Source organism: Heloderma suspectum, chromosome 2, assembly GCF_057233095.1.
Source record: "Heloderma suspectum isolate Gila_16-S chromosome 2, 16-S_ref, whole genome shotgun sequence".
NCBI classification, from domain to species: domain Eukaryota; kingdom Metazoa; phylum Chordata; class Lepidosauria; order Squamata; family Helodermatidae; genus Heloderma; species Heloderma suspectum.
In genome coordinates this window covers 90,866,723-90,886,255 of record NC_139459.1, presented here as the reverse complement: position 1 = coordinate 90,886,255, position 19,533 = coordinate 90,866,723, and the positions used below count along the sequence as shown (strand labels likewise).

Below are 19,533 nucleotides of genomic sequence, written 5' to 3'. Positions count from 1 at the left end.
AGAACTACCGGAAGTACAAGCTGGGTTTCGAAGAGGCAGAGGAACTAGAGATCAAATCGCCAACATTCGCTGCATCATGGAGAAAGCAAGAGAATTCCAGAAAAACGTCTATTTCTGCTTCATTGACTACGCTAAAGCCTTTGTGTGGATCACAACAAACTGTGGCAAATTCTTAAAGTGATGGGAGTACTAGACCACCTTACCTGTCTCCTGAGAAACCTGTACGAGGGTCAAGAAGCAACAGTAAGAACCAGAGATGGAACAACCGATTGGTTCAAAATTGGGAAAGGAGTACGACAAGGCTGCATATTGTCACCCTGCTTATTTAACTTATACGCAGAGTACATCATGAGAAATGCTGGGTTGGATGAATCAGAGATCGGAATTAAGATTGCTGGGAGAATTATCAACAACCTCCGATATGCAGAAGATACCACCCTAATGGCAGAAAGTGAAGAGGATCTCAAGAGCCTCTTGTTGAGGGTGAAAGAGGAGAGTGCAAAAGCTGGTTTGAAACTCAACATTAAAAAAACTAAGATCATGGCATCTGGCCCCATCACTTCCTGGCATATAGAAGGGGAAGAAATGGAAGCAGTGACAGATTTTACTTTCTTGGGCTCCAGTCCCAAGAAAGTCCCAAGATTTTACTTTCTTGGGCTCCAGTCACTTGGACGGTGACTGTAGCCATGAAATTAAAAGACGCTTGCTCCTTGGGAGGAAAGCTATGGCAAACCTAGACAGCATAGTAAGAAGCAGAGACATCACCTTGCCAACAAAGGTCCGTCTAATCAAAGCTATGGTTTTCCCAGTAGTAATGTATGGCTGTGAGAGCTGGACTATAAGGAAGGCTGAGCGCCGAAGAATTGATGCTTTCGAACTGTGGTGCTGGAGAAGACTTTTACGAGTCCCCTGGACTGCAAGGAGGTCAAATCAGTCCATCCTAAAGGAAATCAACCCTGAGTGCTCATTGGAAGGACAGATAATGAAGCTGAAGCTCCAATATTTTGGCCACCTAATGCGAAGAGAAAACTCCCTGGAAAAGACCCTGATGCTGGGAAAGACTGAAGGCAAAAGGAGAAGGGGACGGCAGAGGATGAGATGGCTAGATAGCATCACGGATGCAATGAATATGAACTTGAGCACGCTCCGGGAGAGAGCGCAGGACAGGAAGGCCTGGCGTGCTATGGTCCATGGGGTCACGAAGGGTCGGACACGACTGAACGACTGAACAACAAATGCGAAGAGAAAACTCTCTGGAAAAGACCCTGATGCTGGGAAAGACTGAAGGCAAAAGGAGAAGGGGACGGCAGAGGATGAGATGGCTAGATAGCATCACCGATGCAATGAATATGAACTTGAGCACGCTCCGGGAGAGAGCGCAGGACAGGAAGGCCTGGCGTGCTATGGTCCATGGGGCCACGAAGAGTCGGACACGACTGAACGACTGAACAACAACAGTTAATGGGCAGATTACAGCAAACTAAATGCCAGCCACCAAAAGCCTGTGCTAACATTGGGTGATGTTCAGGAAGAGAGAGTATATGAAGAGTATTTATTAATTCTTACAGTGTTTTGGACCATTAATTAGCTTCCCTTCCTGTCATTATCACTCTGTCTACACCATTTATATGAACATAAAGAGTCCTGGTGGATCAGACCAAAGGGCTATCTAGTCTAGCATCATATTTTCCACAGTGACCAGCCAGGTGGATCTGGGGACCCTACGAGCAGGACAGGAGGGCAAGAAACCTTTCCTGCTGTTACTTCCAAGCAACAGGAAATAAGAAGCATGATTATCACCATTACCTTTCATACCACAGTTAGCCTGAGTAATTCTGGCTGCTTCATCAGTGAATAGTCCAGAAGAAAAGCCATTAAAGGGAATCATAGAATAGTAGGGTTGGAAGGGGCCTACAAGGCCATCAAGTCCAACCCCCTGCTCAATGCAGGTATCCAAGTCAGAGCATCCCTGACAGGTGGCTGTCCAGCCTCGTCTTGAAGGCCTCCAGTGTGGGGAGCCCACCACCTCCCTAGGTAATTTGTTCCATTGTCATAGTGCCCTAACAGTCAGGAAGTTTCTCCTGATGTTCATCTGGAATCTGACTTCCTGTAACTTGAGCCCATTGTTCCGTGCCCTGCACTCTGGCATGATCCGAGAAGAGATCCTGGCCTTCCTCTCTGTGACAACTTTTCAAGTACTTGAAGAGCGCTTTCATATCTCCCCTCAGTCTTCTCTTCTCAGGGCTAAACATGCCCAGTTCTTTCAGTATTTCTTCATAGGGCTTTGTTTCCAGTCCCCTGATCATCTTTGTTGCCCTCCCCTGAACCCTCTCCAGTTTGTCTGCATCCTTCTTAAAGTGTGGTGCCCAGAACTGGACACAGTACTCCAGATGAGGCCGAACCAGTGCTGAGTAGAGGGGAACTAGTACTTCCCAGGATTTGGAAGCTATGCTTCTAGTAATGCAGCCCAAAATGGTATTGGCCTTTTTTGCAGCCACATCACATTGTTGGCTCATATTCAGCTTGTGATCCGAGAACAATTCCAAGATCCTTCTCGCTTGTAGTGTTGTTGAGCCATGTATCCCCCATCTTATAACTGTGCATTTGGTTTCTTTTTCCTAGGTGCAGAACTTGGCATTTATCCCTATTAAATGTCATTCTGTTGAAAAAAGAGCAATGACTTTCTTTGCCAGCCTTGTGCACAGAAACAACTTGATCTTTTAATATCAAATACCCATTGCAAGAAATCGTGACAGACAGCCACACCAAGGACTGAGATTAAATTTCTTCAGTGGAACTCAGTGGGGCAATGCAAAGGTCACCTATACCATTTGTGCATTTGTCTCACAGGACATCTAAATTTCAGCACATGTGTACACGGTAGAAAGCCTCTATGAACTGTGTCTTCCTGCCATGTGTACCTGCAGCGAAACAGACCCACCTGCATTTGTAACACAGAGAACCATGCACAAGAGTACATAGCATAGTACAGCTTCTAGTAGAGGAAAACAAAATTGTTCTGAAATTCTTTGTATTGTTTGATCATAATTGGTATTCTAGATTTTTTTTTTCAAGCAGAAGAACAACTGTTATGCTGGGCAGCATGGCAATTATCCACACACCTCTTGAATATAATTTAACACTTATCTTACAACTTATTGACTTAGGCTCATTTCAGACATCATGGACTTGCTTGGGAGTAAGTGCCACTGAATGCACTGGGATTTACTTCCAAGTAAAGATACATACAATCAGGTTGCATGAGTGCTATTTAACAGCCTGCTACAGAAAGATCACATAAGGGAACAATCCTATGGCTGCTAGACAGCAGCTAGATGGCCATAGGTGGGGTGCGGCTGAAAAGGGGCGTGGCTGGGGGTGTTCCAGGGCGTGGCTGGGGGTGTTCCAGGGTGGGGAGGGCGGAAATGCCTATATAACACATCCAATGTGTTGTACAGCAGCCTCCTCCGTTGCTCTGTCACAATCGGCTGTCTAGCCGAAAATGCCGGGCAGGAGATGCGCAGAGGGAATGATCCCCTCCATGCTTCTGCCCTGTTTTGGATAGGCGGTCGCCTCCGAGTTCGGAGGTGGCCGCCTATCTGGATAGGATTGCGCCCTTAGTGTAACATTTGAAAGAGCTAATGTACTGAATCCCATGACATTTCTGTTCCTCTCCCACAAACCTTTGTACCACTTAAATGCAAACTTTCCCATGCAAATATTTGAACCTCTTAAACGAAGTACAATTTGTGTTTGCACAATAAGGGTGTAATCCTATGCATGTTTAGACAGAAAGTCCTACAACATGCATAGGATTGTGACTTAACTCTCTCAGAACTCTGTTCTACTTCCTGGCTATTATTCAAACTGTACTGTAAAAGAAAGGTTGTTTCGATTGAATCAAGCCTCAAAAGCAATGATGCAACTTCATCCTAACAAGGGAAGCTTGAGGAATTTGACTTTTGTGAATTCTGATATAAACTGATTTGATCCACACTACCTGGACTAATATGCAGATCAGAACTTAGATGTCCACCAGCTTTTGCACTTCCCAGAAGTTCCAGTTCAGTTCTTGGCACAAAAGGCTGTATCGACATGAATTTTAAAATGCATATTTTGATAGAAAATACATTTAGCAATATGTATTTAAATGCACATTTTCATGTAGATTTCCAGAGATAGACAAATTCATCCAACCCAAGCCTAACTAATAAGTATGATGGCAATTTATTTATTAAAAAGAAAAACCATTTTGGAATATAAACAATATTTTCTGTTTATAACATTTAAGTAATAAAATATATAGGTTTTTCTTCTAATGGGTCAATACTTCAAAACATAAGGAACTGCTTAAATCAGATTCAAACAGAATGAGAATTAACATTCAGGCAACATAATGCTTTTTCATTAGCAAGCATTTTACTAATACAAGTACTTTACCACTGGTTTAATACTGGGACTAATCTCTGAAAAGGCCATTGTAGGGCTTGCACATCACAAGGGATCGTTTTAGCATCCATCACTCCAAATGTTCCAGGGGACCAAATGAACTGTGTGATTAATTCTAGAGTCCAGAACAACTGCTACTCCTGTCCTCCTGAATTGCAGCAGAATATCCTTTTTAGGTGTAGCAGCCTCCATATTAGCTACAAATTACTACAATATAGCAAAATAGTTCTATTCATCTACCATCAACCCTGTTTGCTTCCTGTCTTGTTCTTTTATGGGAATGGGAACACCACAGATTTAATGCTGAAATCACTGTGGAAGTAGAAGTGAATGTGCTTAAAAAAAAAAACACCCCTAAAACCAATCCTGTTAAACAGGTTAATAAATAGGGGGAAAAGCAGAGGGCAAGAGCGTCCTTTGTTTTAACATCTAGTCTTCCTGCTTTCTGAAGGACAAGATTCATCATAAGGCAAATCACTGTATGAGTCCCAGTCCTAATAAGTGAGTCATTCACAGTTGATAGGAAAGCTTTGTGCAAAACAATGCGAAGAAGCAGCCTAGCAGGAGAATAAGAAAGCACATTGTTTGCTGTAATCTTGGACAATTTGAAGGTAAATGGATAAATTCCTCTTCCTCTCTTACAGCTGAGAAAAGAAAAAAAGTTGTTAGTTAACAAGGGGACCACCATACAAATCATTTCAACAAGATTTTGTCATTTCCTTCCTAGTTTCTTTGCAAGTGCTTAAGTTAAAGTGATCATCTGTAGAAACCAAATCACAGATCCTATTCTCAGAGGAGAAGTGCAAATGGGGGCCATTGAGGACCCTTTGAGCACCAGCTGATAGCAACTTATCAGCTCTTGCAGGCATTAATCACAGCATAATCAAAAGTAAATACAAACCACTGGAAAAGAAGTTAGCTAAATAAAACCGGTTGTACTCCTTTAACCCTTTTTGTCCCAGGTAAAGAAAACAGAAAACAAAGTGAGGTTAACACCCCAGAGCTAAACATATTTACATGGATCCATCATATATTGTAGTGTGGAATGTAGGAGTAATCACTTTAGAGTCACAGCCTATCCTAAGCCACTTACTGAAAATAAAGTTCCAGTGCAATTAGTCAGGGCTTGCATTTCAAATATATGGGTTAAGAACAGAGGTGCTAGACAAATAATTCACAACTCAGTTATATTAGTTCTCTTGCCTATATTTAACAAGGACTGTAGTGGAAGTTGACAGCAGTCCCAAAGGTTTCAAGTCCACCTAAGGGCTGATTCACAAGACCATTGTGGAGGCATTTTATCCAACCCAGGCAGATGTATCTGCATGAATTGAACATACTATCAGCCATCTGGCCAGAGCAGAAGCTACTGGTACTACTAAAACCAATGCTTTATAAATGGTAATTATGAATATATATGTAGTTACGAAAACCGAGGGGAAGCCTGGACACAGCTTTTCACTTGATACAACCTCTTTTTACAAAAACATAGGAACACAGAAAGCTCATACTGAATAGAGACCATTGGTCCATTTTGCCCAGAATCGTTGACAGTGAGTGGCAACAGCTCTCCAGGGTTTCAGGCAGGATTCTTTCCTAGCCCTGCCTGGAGAAGCTGGGGACTATACCTGGAATCTTTTGCATGCAAAGCATGTGCTCTGCCCCTGTGCTCCCAGGCCTTCCCCTAACAGCCAGCACAATATAATGACATCACTGAAAGTTTGTTTAAATAATAGATCCTAGTAATATAAAATGTTCAGAATCAGTGAAAGGAACACCTGCTGCTGATAAATCCCACTTCCATCAATGTATCAGGTAAAATAATCTAAGGATGAATAAAAAATAAAATACAGAATATTTTGTGCAGCTAATGTGTGCTATCATTATGGCAAGAATTCCCAAGCATCTGGGCTGACTAAAGAAAGCTGTGGCTCTCCAAAGGCTGTATATGTCCACTGCAATGCTGAAACTAATAGACAAGAACAATTTTTATCCTCTGTCACCAACATGGCAATGAAGTCCTATTTACAGGATTATCAAATTTCCCCACCCCACCTCACAGGGCTTCTATGCCTTTAACAGATGCAGGACAGACAGAAATTTAAGAAGTGACATTCTTCCCCAAGAGATATCCTTTTAAAAGTGAATCATACCTTTACCTTTATACCTACAATTTATTCATTATAGCTCCTGTTTACCATTATACTTTTACCTTTATACCTCCCATATATACCTGCCTGGACTCTTAAGATGGTATTTGAGGCCCATCTTGGTGTGTCCCTGCCAAAGGATGTGGGGCAGGTGGCGACCAAGAAGAGGGCCTTTTCAGTGGTGGCAGTTGTGTATGGAATGCCTTCCCCAGACAGGCTCACTTGGTACCTGCACTGTGGTCTTTTAAGCACCCAGTGAAGACTCCCCCTGCCCAGGCTTTTTATTCCTTCAGTTTTGTTTTTAAATGTGTTATGTTTTTAGATTTTTACACTGCTGCTGGTTTTCACTCTGGTTTTATTCCATTTTAAACTTTTAAAGGCTTTATATTTTATCGTGTTGTATTTTGGGGTTTTAACTTTTGGAAACCACCCAGAGAGCTATGGCTATTAGGCAATATAGAAATGTAGTAAGTAATAAGTAAATAAATAAAGTAGACAAAAGGGAGCAGCTCTTAAGTTGCAGCTGCAGGGAATGTTTTGAGATATAGCTTTGTCTTGAGTTCAGTGCATGCAAAGAGAATAATTGTTCCTGGGGGCTTTTTGGCCCCAATGCTGATGCATGTTTGAAAGACAGTAGTAACAACCATTCAGTTACACCACACATTTTACATGTAACTAGCAGTGTGGAACTAGTTTCTTTTTAAAAACCTAATAGCTCAATGAATTTTGATAAGAGAAGAAGCATTCAAAATAACAGATATATATCAAGGCCCGAAGGGATCATTACGATAACTTAATCTGAACTCCTACATAATCTAGGCCAGAATTCATTCAGCGATACTTGTTGTTTCCTCTAGTTGTTTTACATGCCTGTACTTCGTAAATGTAGTTCAAGGAGAGGCATATATTATACAGGCAAGAAGCATCTTTGGTGTTTTTGTCTGCTTGTGTCAAGTATCAGTTTAGGACAGGCATAGGCAAGCTGGTGTCCACCAGATGTGTTGGACTACATCTCCCATTAACCCCAACCAATATGTCTAATTGTCAGGGATTATGGGAGCTGTAGTCCAAAACATCTGGAGGGCACTGTGTTGCCCAGCCCTAATCTAGGGTTAGGCAACTTTTAAAACTAGGAGGGAGGGGGGAAAAATATCTGTTTATTTACAATATTTGTATACTGCTTCATATCTAAAACAGATTTGGGAGTGATGAACACAAAAAGCAGTAAAAGAATAAACAGATTAAAACACCAGATTAAAATTATGCTTTTTATAAAACAGACTGCCAGTAGAAACTGTGACTGGTCAATTAAGGGATGCCTCCTGGAACAGTGTTGTTTTCAGGAGGCGCTGGAAACAACACAGTGATGGTGCCTGCTTGACCTCCAGGGGCAGGGAGTTCCAAAGAAAGGAAGCTGCCACACTGAAGGCTCTTCTCCTGGTGGACTCCATTCAGGCCATAGGTCCATGTGGAACCACCAGGACCAAGCCCTCCAATGACTTCAGTGACTGGGCAGGTTGGTAAAAGAGAAGGCGCTCTCTCAGGTATCCTGATCCCAAGCTGTTTAGGGCTTTGTACGCTAGTACGAAACCTTAAGCCCGGCCTGATAGCAGATAGGCAGCCAGTGCAGTTCCCTCAGCGAAGGAGTTACATGCTGAAAAGGAGCAGCTCCCACAACAGCTGAGCTGCTGCATTCTGCACTAGCTCCAGCTTCCAGATCAGTCTTAAGGGCAGCCCCACGTAGAGTGCATTGCAGCAATCCAGTCTTGAAGTTATTAGTGCCTGTACTGCTGTGGCCAAGCTATCCCTGTCCAGGAGAGGCTGTAGTCAGCAAGCCAGCTGAAGTTAGTAAAAGGCACTCCAAGCCGCCATGGCCTCTTGGACCTCCAGCGACAGTGAAGGATCTAGGAGTATCCCTGAACTACAGACCTGATTTTTCAGAGGGAGTACAACCCCATCCAGAACAGGCAATGAGCCTATCTTCCAGACTACTCCACCCACAGGGCTTCCATCTTGCCAGGATTTGGTTTCTGTTTATTGGCCCTCATCCAGCCCATTGCTGAGTTCAGGCAATGGTCCAGGACTTGCACAGCCTCTCCCAGTTCAGATGTCATAGGGAGACAGAGCTGTGTGTCATCAGCATACTGATGGCTTTTAGATCCAAGTCTGCTAATGACCACTCCCAGTGGCTTCATACAGATGTTAAATAACACTGGAGACAAGATGGTACCATGTGGAATCCCATAGCCCAATTGCCAAGGGGCCAAGGAATAGTCACCCAATGTTAGTCTCTGAAATCGGCCCCACACGTAGGACCAGAACCACTCCACTGGAACCACAGAGTCAATCCAGGAGGATACCATGGTCAATGGTATCAAAAGCCAATGAGAGACTGAGCAGAATTAACAGGGTTGCACTCCCCCTGTCCCTCTCTCAGTAAATGTCATCCATCAGGGCGACCAAGGCTGATTCAGACCTGTAACCAGGATGAAACCCAGATTGGAATGGGTCTATGTACCCATCCCTATGTACACTAATGTTATACCATTTTGGCTGAAGTTTTTCAAATTAAATAGATACAGGAAGAAATATCTAAATAACTATTGTTGCAAGCTCTTAAAAATCAGACTATATTCCTTATTGAAGGGTGAAATAAAAAACAGTTCACCACTGATCATTCAAAGTGATCAATAACCATCAACGTATGAGGGGCTGTGGCTCAGTGGAACAGCACATGCTTTGCATGCAGACAATCTTGAGGTTCAATCCCTGCCATCTTCAGGTAAAGCTGGAAAAAAATCTTGCCTGATACTCTGCCAGCCAGTGTTACCAATACTCAGCTATATGGTATAAGGCAGCTTCCTATGTTCATACAGATCAGCCTTTCCCAACCTAGTGTCCCTCCAGATGTGTTGGATCTGAGGGATTTTGGGAGTTGCAGTTCAACACATCCGCAGATTGGGGAAGGCTACTATTAATGAGCAAATGTTTAAATTAAGTTCTCACCACAGTTTTGCATTCGTTCGGATAAACAGTGCAGGACACCATAACCGCACCGGCACAACTGGCAACTCTTTTGTATCCATTCCCCATGCGTGAACGGGCCACAGTTGCTGTCAATGACAGATAAGAAAGTTCAAAACTTTTACCCTATCACATTAGCAAACCACTACCCCAGAACTCTTGCCTTCCAGCCTGTTTCCTTACCTCTTCCGTTCATCATGTTCACAGTATCTGCCAATAAAATGTTTGGGGCAAGCACAAAAGCTGCCCAGGATACAGGTCCCTCCATTTTGACAGCAGTGCCGGTTCAGTGTTCTACCTGAAAGTGAATATTCCACAGTTTACCAAGAAACAGACCTCTCTGAACCTACTTTCCCACTTGCTCTGCCAAATCTCCCTGGCTGCCAAGGGTCTGATTTTATTGGCCTTAAGGGGACAATAAAATTAGCTGCCTGTTAACAGTGTTTGTTCAGTTAAGCCTGATTTGTTTAGATAAGGATTAAAAGCACACTGCTAGGGCTTACCAAGTAGCCAAGCAGCAACCTCTGACATGTTCTACTGGAGATGTGTGCACGCGGAACTGCATATTTCATACTAGTAGGAGCAGATCTCACTCAACACTCTTAATAAATCAGTTCTTTTTAAAGTAGCCAGACATTTATTAAAAGAATGAAAATCAGTTTTTTGCCATTATCTCCTGGTGAAGCAAAGATCTGGCACTGCCTTTTCAAGTTATACTTCATTTACAGTTTAGGCAAAAATAATATACCAAAATAAATTTAACAAGTAATATACTCATGTTTTGATAATGATGATGATTACATATTTGTCATCTGCCATCCTCTGATCTACATAGTCTCTTCTATTATCCTTGACTAGAAAGGCCATTTATGATGTAACTCCAGCACACTGATAGGCTTTTATAATCAATCATGGAAATATTACATGGGAACTTGAGCATTTCCCAGATGTAACTACAACAGGGTCTTAGATTTCTGTCAGGTCATTTAGGGATATGGTACCAGAAAAGATTGAACGATAAGATCCCCATGTGGAAGAACACTTATGAAATCTTGGGCATTCAAATAGGAAATGGCTGTATGGGTGTAACCCTAAACATAATAGGAATAAGCTCAAATGGACTCAGTGAGATCCTAAATAACTTTAGGAGAAGCTTGCAACAATGCAATCTTATGCATTTCCTCAGAAGCAAGTACCGCTGATCTCAGTAGAATGTACTGTCTTGCCAAAACAGACAGTTACATTAAATCAAATCCACGACTAGAAGCAACATCTCTCCCCCCACCCATTTTTACTCTGCTCTGCAGTTGGTGCAGTGGGGGCTGATCCAGATCAGGACCCTAGTACAAGAGGTAGGAGGGATTTAAATCTTTCCTCCTTGCTATAGGCCCAATCTGGATTGGAGCCCCTGTCCATACACATTTGTCCCAAAGAGTTTAGCCAACTCCCCAAGTAAGCAAGTAAGTAGACAGAACAGAGACCTCTGCACATATACTTGTAAGTGCATCGACTCTTCACAGACAGTCAACTAAATGGTCAGAAGTAAGGACAGCATACAATGCCACTCCCACCCTATTCACACAGTAATATCTGTACAGACTTTCTGTAAGAAAACCACATGTGCACTATAACAAGCATAGGTGTATCTATTTCACTGCATGTGGGAAGCCATATTCATGTGATTATTTTTATCCCACCCCTTTCCTCAAAGTTCAAGTTGTTCCCTATTTTTTCCTCACAACACCACTCCTGTAATGTAGGATACGGTGAAAGCTGGTAACAGGTCCAAGGTCACCCACACCGCAATCATATACATGCTTAGGTGGAACTAAGCCCACCGAACACAGTGCGCCTTACTACTGAGTAAATATGCATAGGATTGCATAGGATTTACAGCTGAGCAAGGATTTGAACTCAGGCCTCCTCTGCCTAATGCCAACACTCCATCTATATCATCACTCTACACCAGACTCTTGTCTCTATTGAACGGATGTCCATGTGAAATGGTCCTGAGCTGCTCAGCTAGCCAGTTAGTGGCTAGTTGTGGTTTAGCCAGGTTTATATTGCAGGCCTACAAATTGCCTTCGAATACAGATGGGCCAGGACTGCCTGTAAATAAAATATAATGATAGAAAGAGGCAGAAAGTTACCTACTCTGTGTAAGACCAGTGAAAGGCACCCTTGGCCTAGAGTTCATCTGCTTTCTGCTCTCATAGCTTTGATTCATTTCATTGAAGACATTTAATGTGGTTGCTTGGTCTTTGGCATAATGCTTTTGGGCTGTAGAATCAACATTTTGTCCAGTCTCATGCCCATCCTCCTCTTTGCTATAGCCTTGGAGAATACATGATAAGAACGTAAGGGTACAGATTTTTAATGTTTTTTTTTTTTTTTAAATATATATAGCCATTATACAGAGTATTAAGAGCAACATATGGAAGCAGACAAAGCAAGGTACAGTTCCTCACCTTTTCCAAAATGCATAACTTGCAAAGCCAGTGTCAATGTGAAAATAAATCTAGAAATTCAAAAAGAAAACAAAATTAGCTTAATTAGAAAAAAGGTTGATGGATAGAGAAAAATGCATTCCCAAGGTTGTCTCCAGTTTACTGCTACTTAAGAGTAGACCTATTGAAATGAATGGGATTTAAGACTAACATTGGATACAATCCACAGTGCAATCTTGGCATATCTACTCAGAAGTAAACCGTGTTGAGTTCTATGGGGCTTAATCCCAGGTAAGCGTGTTTAGGACTGTAGATTTAATGGAAGAAAAAGATGCTAATGAAGAACGCAGGCTAAACACACTCACTAAGAAGTCAAACTAAATTCACTGGGACTTCCTTCTGAGGAAACACTTAGGATCATGCTGTAAAAGAGTACTGCAACTGAACCTATCAGCCACACTATTATTACAATGAAACACAGTATTATGCATATCTGTAAGATCCTAGTTTAATAGTTGCATTCTCATCCCTATTTGTCACTGAAACAATTACTTCACAAATACATCTGTCATTTGTATAGCATTAAAAAAAGGCAATATTCAAGAGTGTGCAAAATTATGGTCGACTGGATCATGACTTAGGCAGAGTAGCCCATTGATTTCAATGGGCCTTAAGTTACTCATTGATGCCAATAGTTCTACTCTAAGTATGGCCAAGTCTGGAACCAATCCTCTATACGTTTGTTAAAAAAAATGCCTTTGTATACACTAAGAATAAACGCTGCATGACTCAATATAAGGTAATTGTAGAATATAAAAGTAGACTTACCTAGTGTTTTGTCTCCAATACATTTTCTTATAGTGGTTTTTTCCCCAAAGAAAAAAAACACCTTGAGCTGTAACGCTGTTTCCAACGGGAAGCTATCTAGGTTGTTCTATGCAGTTACCTTCACTTTGATCGCCAGAGCTGAAGTTACAGCAATAGAAACGTTTAAAAGCGGAAAACTTTACCACCTGGCTCCAGTTTAGGGTAGCATCGGAAAGGCACAACGTTCCCAGTAGCTCTTCTGTTGGTGGATGCTTCGCAGAGGTGCGGACGGTCAATTCTAATCTCTCAGAGTTGGCTGGTTCCTTCCTACCCCCCTCCCCTAAAGTACGTAAACGTTTCTTGCTGGAGGTGGAGCCCGGCAGCGGCGGTGATTTGCTCGGGTGACCCAAGGGGGGCTGCACCATTAGCATCACCAGCATTTTATTCTTGTTTGTTTTACGTTTTTAAGAGAAGGCGAAAGACAGAACGAGGAAGGCAAGGGACCAGACGCAAAGGAGGAGGACCCTGTACGTTTAATAGTTGTAAAGGGGCCAAAGCAGACGTCGCTTTAAATCCGTATCTAGCAGCTACGTCGTTTTCCCCGTTCATTATAGAGTATGAGCAGGGGCCGATCCAGATCTTAAGTCCCCCTACTAACCCCATGCCAGGGTCCCGATCCAAATGTGATAGACCTGTGGCTACTCTAGGGTAAAAAATGGGGTTGCGGGAAAGCAGCTAGGTACAGTTTTAAAGTAATATCTGTTTCGAAGACAGGATTTTGGCAAGGTGCGGAAACTTTTCATGCAGTAGGAAGCAGCAGCAGCAGCACCCACTGAAATTCCCTCTTCTACATCACTGTTAAAGGTAGAGGAGGCCCCTTTCCTCCTTTGTATCTGGTTAGAATAGAGATGAAGATGGCCATCTTATACGATAACAAATTAAAAGTCGGTCCATGTTGGTGGACCCAGACTCTGAAAGAGTTGAAGATTACTGCTCTGTAGCTAAAGTTATATGCACGTCTCTTTTTAAAAGCAGCCTTCTCCAAGCTAGTGCCCTCCAGATGAGTGGAACTACAACTCTCATCATTTCCAGATAGCATGGCATATGGAGGGCATTCGCTTGGAGAAGGTTGGCATAAAACATTCCATCTTCTGCAGGAGGTCGCTTCAAAAGGAACGAGGTGTCTTAGGATTGTGTTATTTAGCTGTTTCACTTTTACATTACATGAAAGGACAGAGATTAAGAAGCGAATCTAGAAAGTTTCTGAAGTACATTTACTCATGGAATGACTTTAAAAACAAAACATCCCTACCTGAAAGGCATGGGTATGTTCTGCAGGCAATGATAATTTGCATACCCTTTTCAGCTATTAATCTGTGATTAAGACACAACAGAAATCTAAGAGATATGTAGATTGACCCCAATTGGAGGGGGGAGGGCACACGACACCCCCTTGAAAGAATGCATATGGTCCTTTCTCATTAACACTGCATGTGAGGCCAGAAGGTGGGGTCTCACTGCCCACAAGTTCAGTGTATTATTGGAGGAATGTCTGCAGACACCTCTGGTCTAGGAGCTTGTTCAAGGGCTCATCCTGGCTATGTTATAGACCCTGTCTACCATTTCTCTTTCACATAATTCTTTTAAAAGTCAGCTCATAAGAGGAGAGCCTTAGGTGGACTTAAATTCGGATTTAAAACTTTGGTGCTGTTCCTGAATTTTGTGGAAGTTTTGAATAATTTCCATATGGGGTCACGAAGAGCCAGACACGACTTAACGACTGAACAACAACAAATATGCACTGAATATACTGCCAGTATTAACCCTCTTCCATTCACGCAGACAGAGCTTAAGACACATTATTGTTCTACAGCTTTGAAAAAGGGGTTTCAATTTTTTTAATTAAAAAACCCTGATCTATATTTGGTTAAATTATCTCTTGTGTAAAATTACATTTAAGAAGTTGTAGTATTGAGCCTAATGTTTGTATCCTGAGCACTATGACTGGCTTCTGGTTCAAGTATTACTTGTTGTCTTAATATTAGATAAGGCATATACACACATACGTGGGTCTTATTCCTCAGTAAGCATGAATAAGATTGGGCTGTCATTCATCTCTAAAATTAGGCTGGCAAATAACAAATAATTCCTCAATGTTTTTAAAAGAAAACCTAATCATGATTTAAAATGACAACCTCACAATTTTAGGTAATGGATCTTTGTTTTAAATACTCATAAAATTAAGGCTGCACTCCCAAACACACTTACTAGGGAATAAACCCCATTAGAAACAATGGAATTTACATGTGAGTAAACATGCCTAGGATTGTGCTGTAGGGTTGCAAGCCATTGCACATGACCTGGGGTCAGCCTCATTGAACACAGTGGAACTTACTTCAGAGTAAACATGGATAGGACTGGGCTGTACAAGGACCTGAAAATCATCTAGCCCAGCAGTAGGCAAATTGTGGCCCTCCAGGGCCCCACCACTTTGACCCCCCCGTTGCAACTGCGCAGCAATGCAGCTTTGAATCACCATGCTCTGTGATACACTCGTGATGTACTGCGCGCTTCCCTAAGAGACTCACGTGCCCTCCCCCCCCATTATACTGATATGTGCAGCTGTGCAGTCCCATGAGTGTGGGGGTGTGGCACTTCAGTGGCTGTTTTATATTTCAGTGGCTCTGCTGTGTATTTCTGACTTTAGGTAAAAATTGGGTGTTCTGTCTCCGCACCATCAGTTTGACAGTTCTCCAGCCTGAGACTCCCGCAATGGTTCGCACTCACAAGCATGAGCGCTATGTGCCTAGCCATCGCTCTGAAATCGCTTGTTCCTTCACCCAAGACCCTCCCCAGCCCTTGGGCACTGAGCCCAAAAGCAACCGTTGCGAAGATACGAAGCTGCAAAAATGTGCGAAAGTGTGATCAAATAAAGGAAAACGCCCCTCTGTGTCTCTGTAACTGCACAGCTGCGAGGGGTTGAGGGAGTAAAGGGGCATCACAGAGTGACACAGGCACTATGCATGCCTACAACATGCCTACTGTAAGATGTGAAGTCAGTTTGGGGAAGGAACAGATGGCCCGCAATTGCGAGGGAACCCACAGCAACCCCCCCAAATTGCAGTAAAACGACTCCTTGGTACTCCGCTTTTTCTAGGCGAAAACCATGGATGGCTGCGAAGTCGCAACTGTGTCATCTATCATGACGGACCTCGACTGGCACCCGCCCTGGAGTAAAGCCCTGGTGTAGATGAGGCCCTGATGTTTTGACCTACAATTCCCATTATCCCTCATCATTGGCTATGCTGGCTAGGGCTGATGGAAGTTATAGGCCAAAACATCTGGAGGGCCACAAGTTGCTCACCCCTGATCTAGCCCAACTCTCAGGGTTATTACAAAATTCTCTGTATGTAATGCCATTAAAATGTCAGCCAGATTAAAGTGCTAGGAGTGTTCACACATTCAAAAGCATGCATAGTCTGTACATGGATTTTCGATCTGTACACTTGTACAGTTACTCACATGTAACATTCAACATGTATGCAATTTATGTAGACTGTACACAGATTGCTGTGTACAGTCTACATAACGTGTTCATACAGGGATTTCACAAGCAGAGAGCGTCAGTAAGCAAAGTGTGTTAGGCCAGAAGTGTCTGTACGGTGACGCTTTAACTATTCATAGTGAAATCATTCAAGTAAGAAATGGTATGGTGTAGTGCCTAGAACGAACAAGGGTATTGAACCTCAGGCTTGTGGGCCAAATCTGGCCCACCTGGGATCCCAGGTGTCCACACCCCTTTCCCTGGGCTTACCCCCTTCCCTCCCCCAGACAACAGACAGTTGGTGGTTTCCTTGCTTTTGCACAGTTCTGCCTCATTTAAAATGTTTAAAGTGCTTCACTTAAGGCTTAATATGCATTTTAAGTGCAAGTGGTCCGGAGCCTGGTCGGTCCTGTGGCTCCGGAACCACTGGAGCATTCTAAGGCCTCCTGTGAGGCTTTGGCAAGGCACTTTGCAGATAAAATTGATCAGATTAGGTGTGTTACTCTGCACACTGTGGATACAGTTAGTGAGCAAGAGGCGGCCTATGGCAAACCGGTTTTGTGGGATCGGTTCCAGCTTCTTCCTCCTGATGAAGTGGACAAGGTGCTTTCATCTGTCAGGCCAACCACCTGCTTACTTGATCCTTGCCCATCTTGGCTCATTATGAGCTGCAGAGAGAGACTGGGTGAGGGGATCAAGGCGGTGGTGAACGCCTCCCTTGAGGAGGGAGTGATGCCATCAGCCCTCAAGGAGGCAGTGATAAGACCGCTCTTAAAGAAGCCCTCCTTGGATCCTCAAGTTCTGAACAACTTTCGCCCAGTCTCAAATCTGCCATTTTTGGGCAAGGTGATTGAGCGGGTGGTGGCGGTGCAGTTGAAGGCACACTTGGAAGAAACTGATTATCTAGACCCATTTCAGTCAGGCTTCAGGCCTGGGCATGGGACAGAAACGGCCTTGGTCGCCTTGGTGGATGATATGAGGAGGGCTCTGGATAGGGGTGAATGCTCCTTCCTTGTTCTCCTCGACCTCTCAGCGGCTCTTGATACCGTTGACCACGGTATCCTCCTGGACCGCCTGGAGGGGTTGGGCATTGGAAACACTGTATTGCGGTGGTTCCGGTCCTTCCTCTCTGGCAGGTACCAGAGGGTAGCACTGGGAGAGGAGGTTTCGGACCCGTGGCCACTTACTTGTGGGGTGCCACAGGGTTCCATCCTCTCCCCGATGCTATTTAACATCTATGTGAAGCCACTGGGGGCTATCATCAGGAGGTTTGGGGTGCAGTGTCATCAATATGCGGATGACACGCAGCTCTACCTCTCATTCAAATCTTCACCAAGGTTGGCCGTAGAATCCCTGTCCAAATGTCTGGAGACGGTGAGTGGCTGGATGGGGAGGAATAAGCTGAAGCTGAACCCTGACAAGACCGAGGTACTTTTGGTGGGAGACAAGAGGAGGCTGGGGGATGTTGACCTGGTGTTGAATGGGGTACAGCTACCCTTGAAAGACCAGGTCCGCAGCCTGGGGGTCATTTTGGACTCCCAGCTGTCCATGGAGGCTCAGGTGTCAGCTGTGAGCCGGACAGCGCTGTATCAACTCCATCTGATACGGCGGCTGCGCCCCTACCTTCCCGACCATCTGCTCCCATCGGTAGTACATGCCCTGGTCTCCTCTCGTTTAGACTACTGTAATGCGCTCTGCGTGGGGTTACCCTTGAAGACGGTTCGGAAACTGCAGCTGGTACAGAACGCGGCGGCTCGCCTGATTAAAGGCAGCCACCGGCGAGATCACATCACTCCAGTGCTGAAGGAGTTGCACTGGTTACCAGTTGTTTTCCGGGCCAAATTCAAGATGTTGGTTTTGACCTTTAAAACCCTATATGGTTCCGGCCCAGCCTATCTTAAGGAGCGCCTCCAGCAACACCAGACAGGCCGCTTAACAAGATCAGCCTCGGATGGCCTTCTCTCTGTCCCATCAGCCAGGACAGCTAGACTGGTGGGGACGAGGGAGAGGGCCTTCTCTGTGGTGGCCCCCACTCTGTGGAACTCCCTCCCTAGGGAACTCCGTCATGCCCCCTCTTTAATGAGCTTCCGTCGTGCATTAAAAACGTGGTTGTTCAGGCAGGCATTTGGGGTGGGTTAGGGTATTTTTAAAAAAAATTTTATGGTAAAATTTTATTGTTTTAAATTGTTTATGGTGGGTTGTACATCGCCCAGATTGGCTGGGTGACCAGTCAGATGGGCGATTAATAAATTTAATAAATAAATAAATAAATAAATAAATAAATAAATTTTTGTCCCACCACTTTTGCCTTGAGCCCTGCCCACCACTGGAATGCAGTCCCTGAGACCTTTTCCAAAATTGAATTTGGCCCTTGGGGTCAAGGAATTTCAACACTCTTGGTCTAGAGTCTTGGACCTTGACTGAGATCTGGATCCCAATCTCTGCTCAGCCATGATACTCAGTGAGTGGCCTTGGGCTAGAGCAACCAACTCATGGAAAACAACAGGGTGGAGGCCAGGGATTAAGGATCAGAGCCCCTGAAACTATATGCATCCAAAATGCCCTGCTGCCAAGCCATGCAGCCATTCATGACACCATGCTCACACATTCAGACTGCCAACTGTGTCACAAGCACAAATCTAGAAGTGTAAAATTCAGAAGCGCCCCACCTACATGCCAGTCTTCTTTATAACACAGATATGTTATTCAGCATAATATTAAGGAATTAAAGGTGCAGCCCTATGCAAGTTTAGTTATAAAACGTGGTTAGTTATGCCCAGCATTCCCCAGCCAGCACGTGGGACTTTCTTCCCATCTAAACATGCATAGGATTGTGCTCCAAGACTTTGGAAGAGGTTCTAGAAAACTTCTATCCATTTTATAGATGGGAAACACTGAGGCTGTGAATTGCTAACCTGAAAGACATTATGCAAATCCATGGCAAAGAACTCAAAACCAAAGCAGATTACTCAAGAGAGTGAGCCAAGTCTCTCTCTCTCTCTCTCTCTCTCTCTCTCACACACACACACACACACACACACACGTACATGGTCACACCTTGATTACTGATGGCAGCTTTGTGGACTACGCCACACTTTTTGGGCTTGACCAT

General features: G+C 43.8%; 1 protein-coding gene across 1 annotated transcript; it reads right to left on the bottom strand.

The window, feature by feature from the left end:
* Nucleotides 1-4,212: 4,212 nt before the first annotated feature.
* Nucleotides 4,213-13,204, bottom strand: LOC146352462 (cryptic protein-like). The gene is made up of 6 exons (XM_084832115.1): nucleotides 12,899-13,204; nucleotides 12,092-12,141; nucleotides 11,778-11,957; nucleotides 9,807-9,921; nucleotides 9,606-9,712; nucleotides 4,213-5,093 (listed from the first exon to the last, which is right to left on the bottom strand). The coding sequence occupies exons 1-6, from the start codon at nucleotides 12,919-12,921 to the stop codon at nucleotides 4,960-4,962; spliced, it is 609 nt and encodes a 202-aa protein (XP_084688241.1). The 5' UTR covers nucleotides 12,922-13,204; the 3' UTR covers nucleotides 4,213-4,959.
* Nucleotides 13,205-19,533: the final 6,329 nt, after the last annotated feature.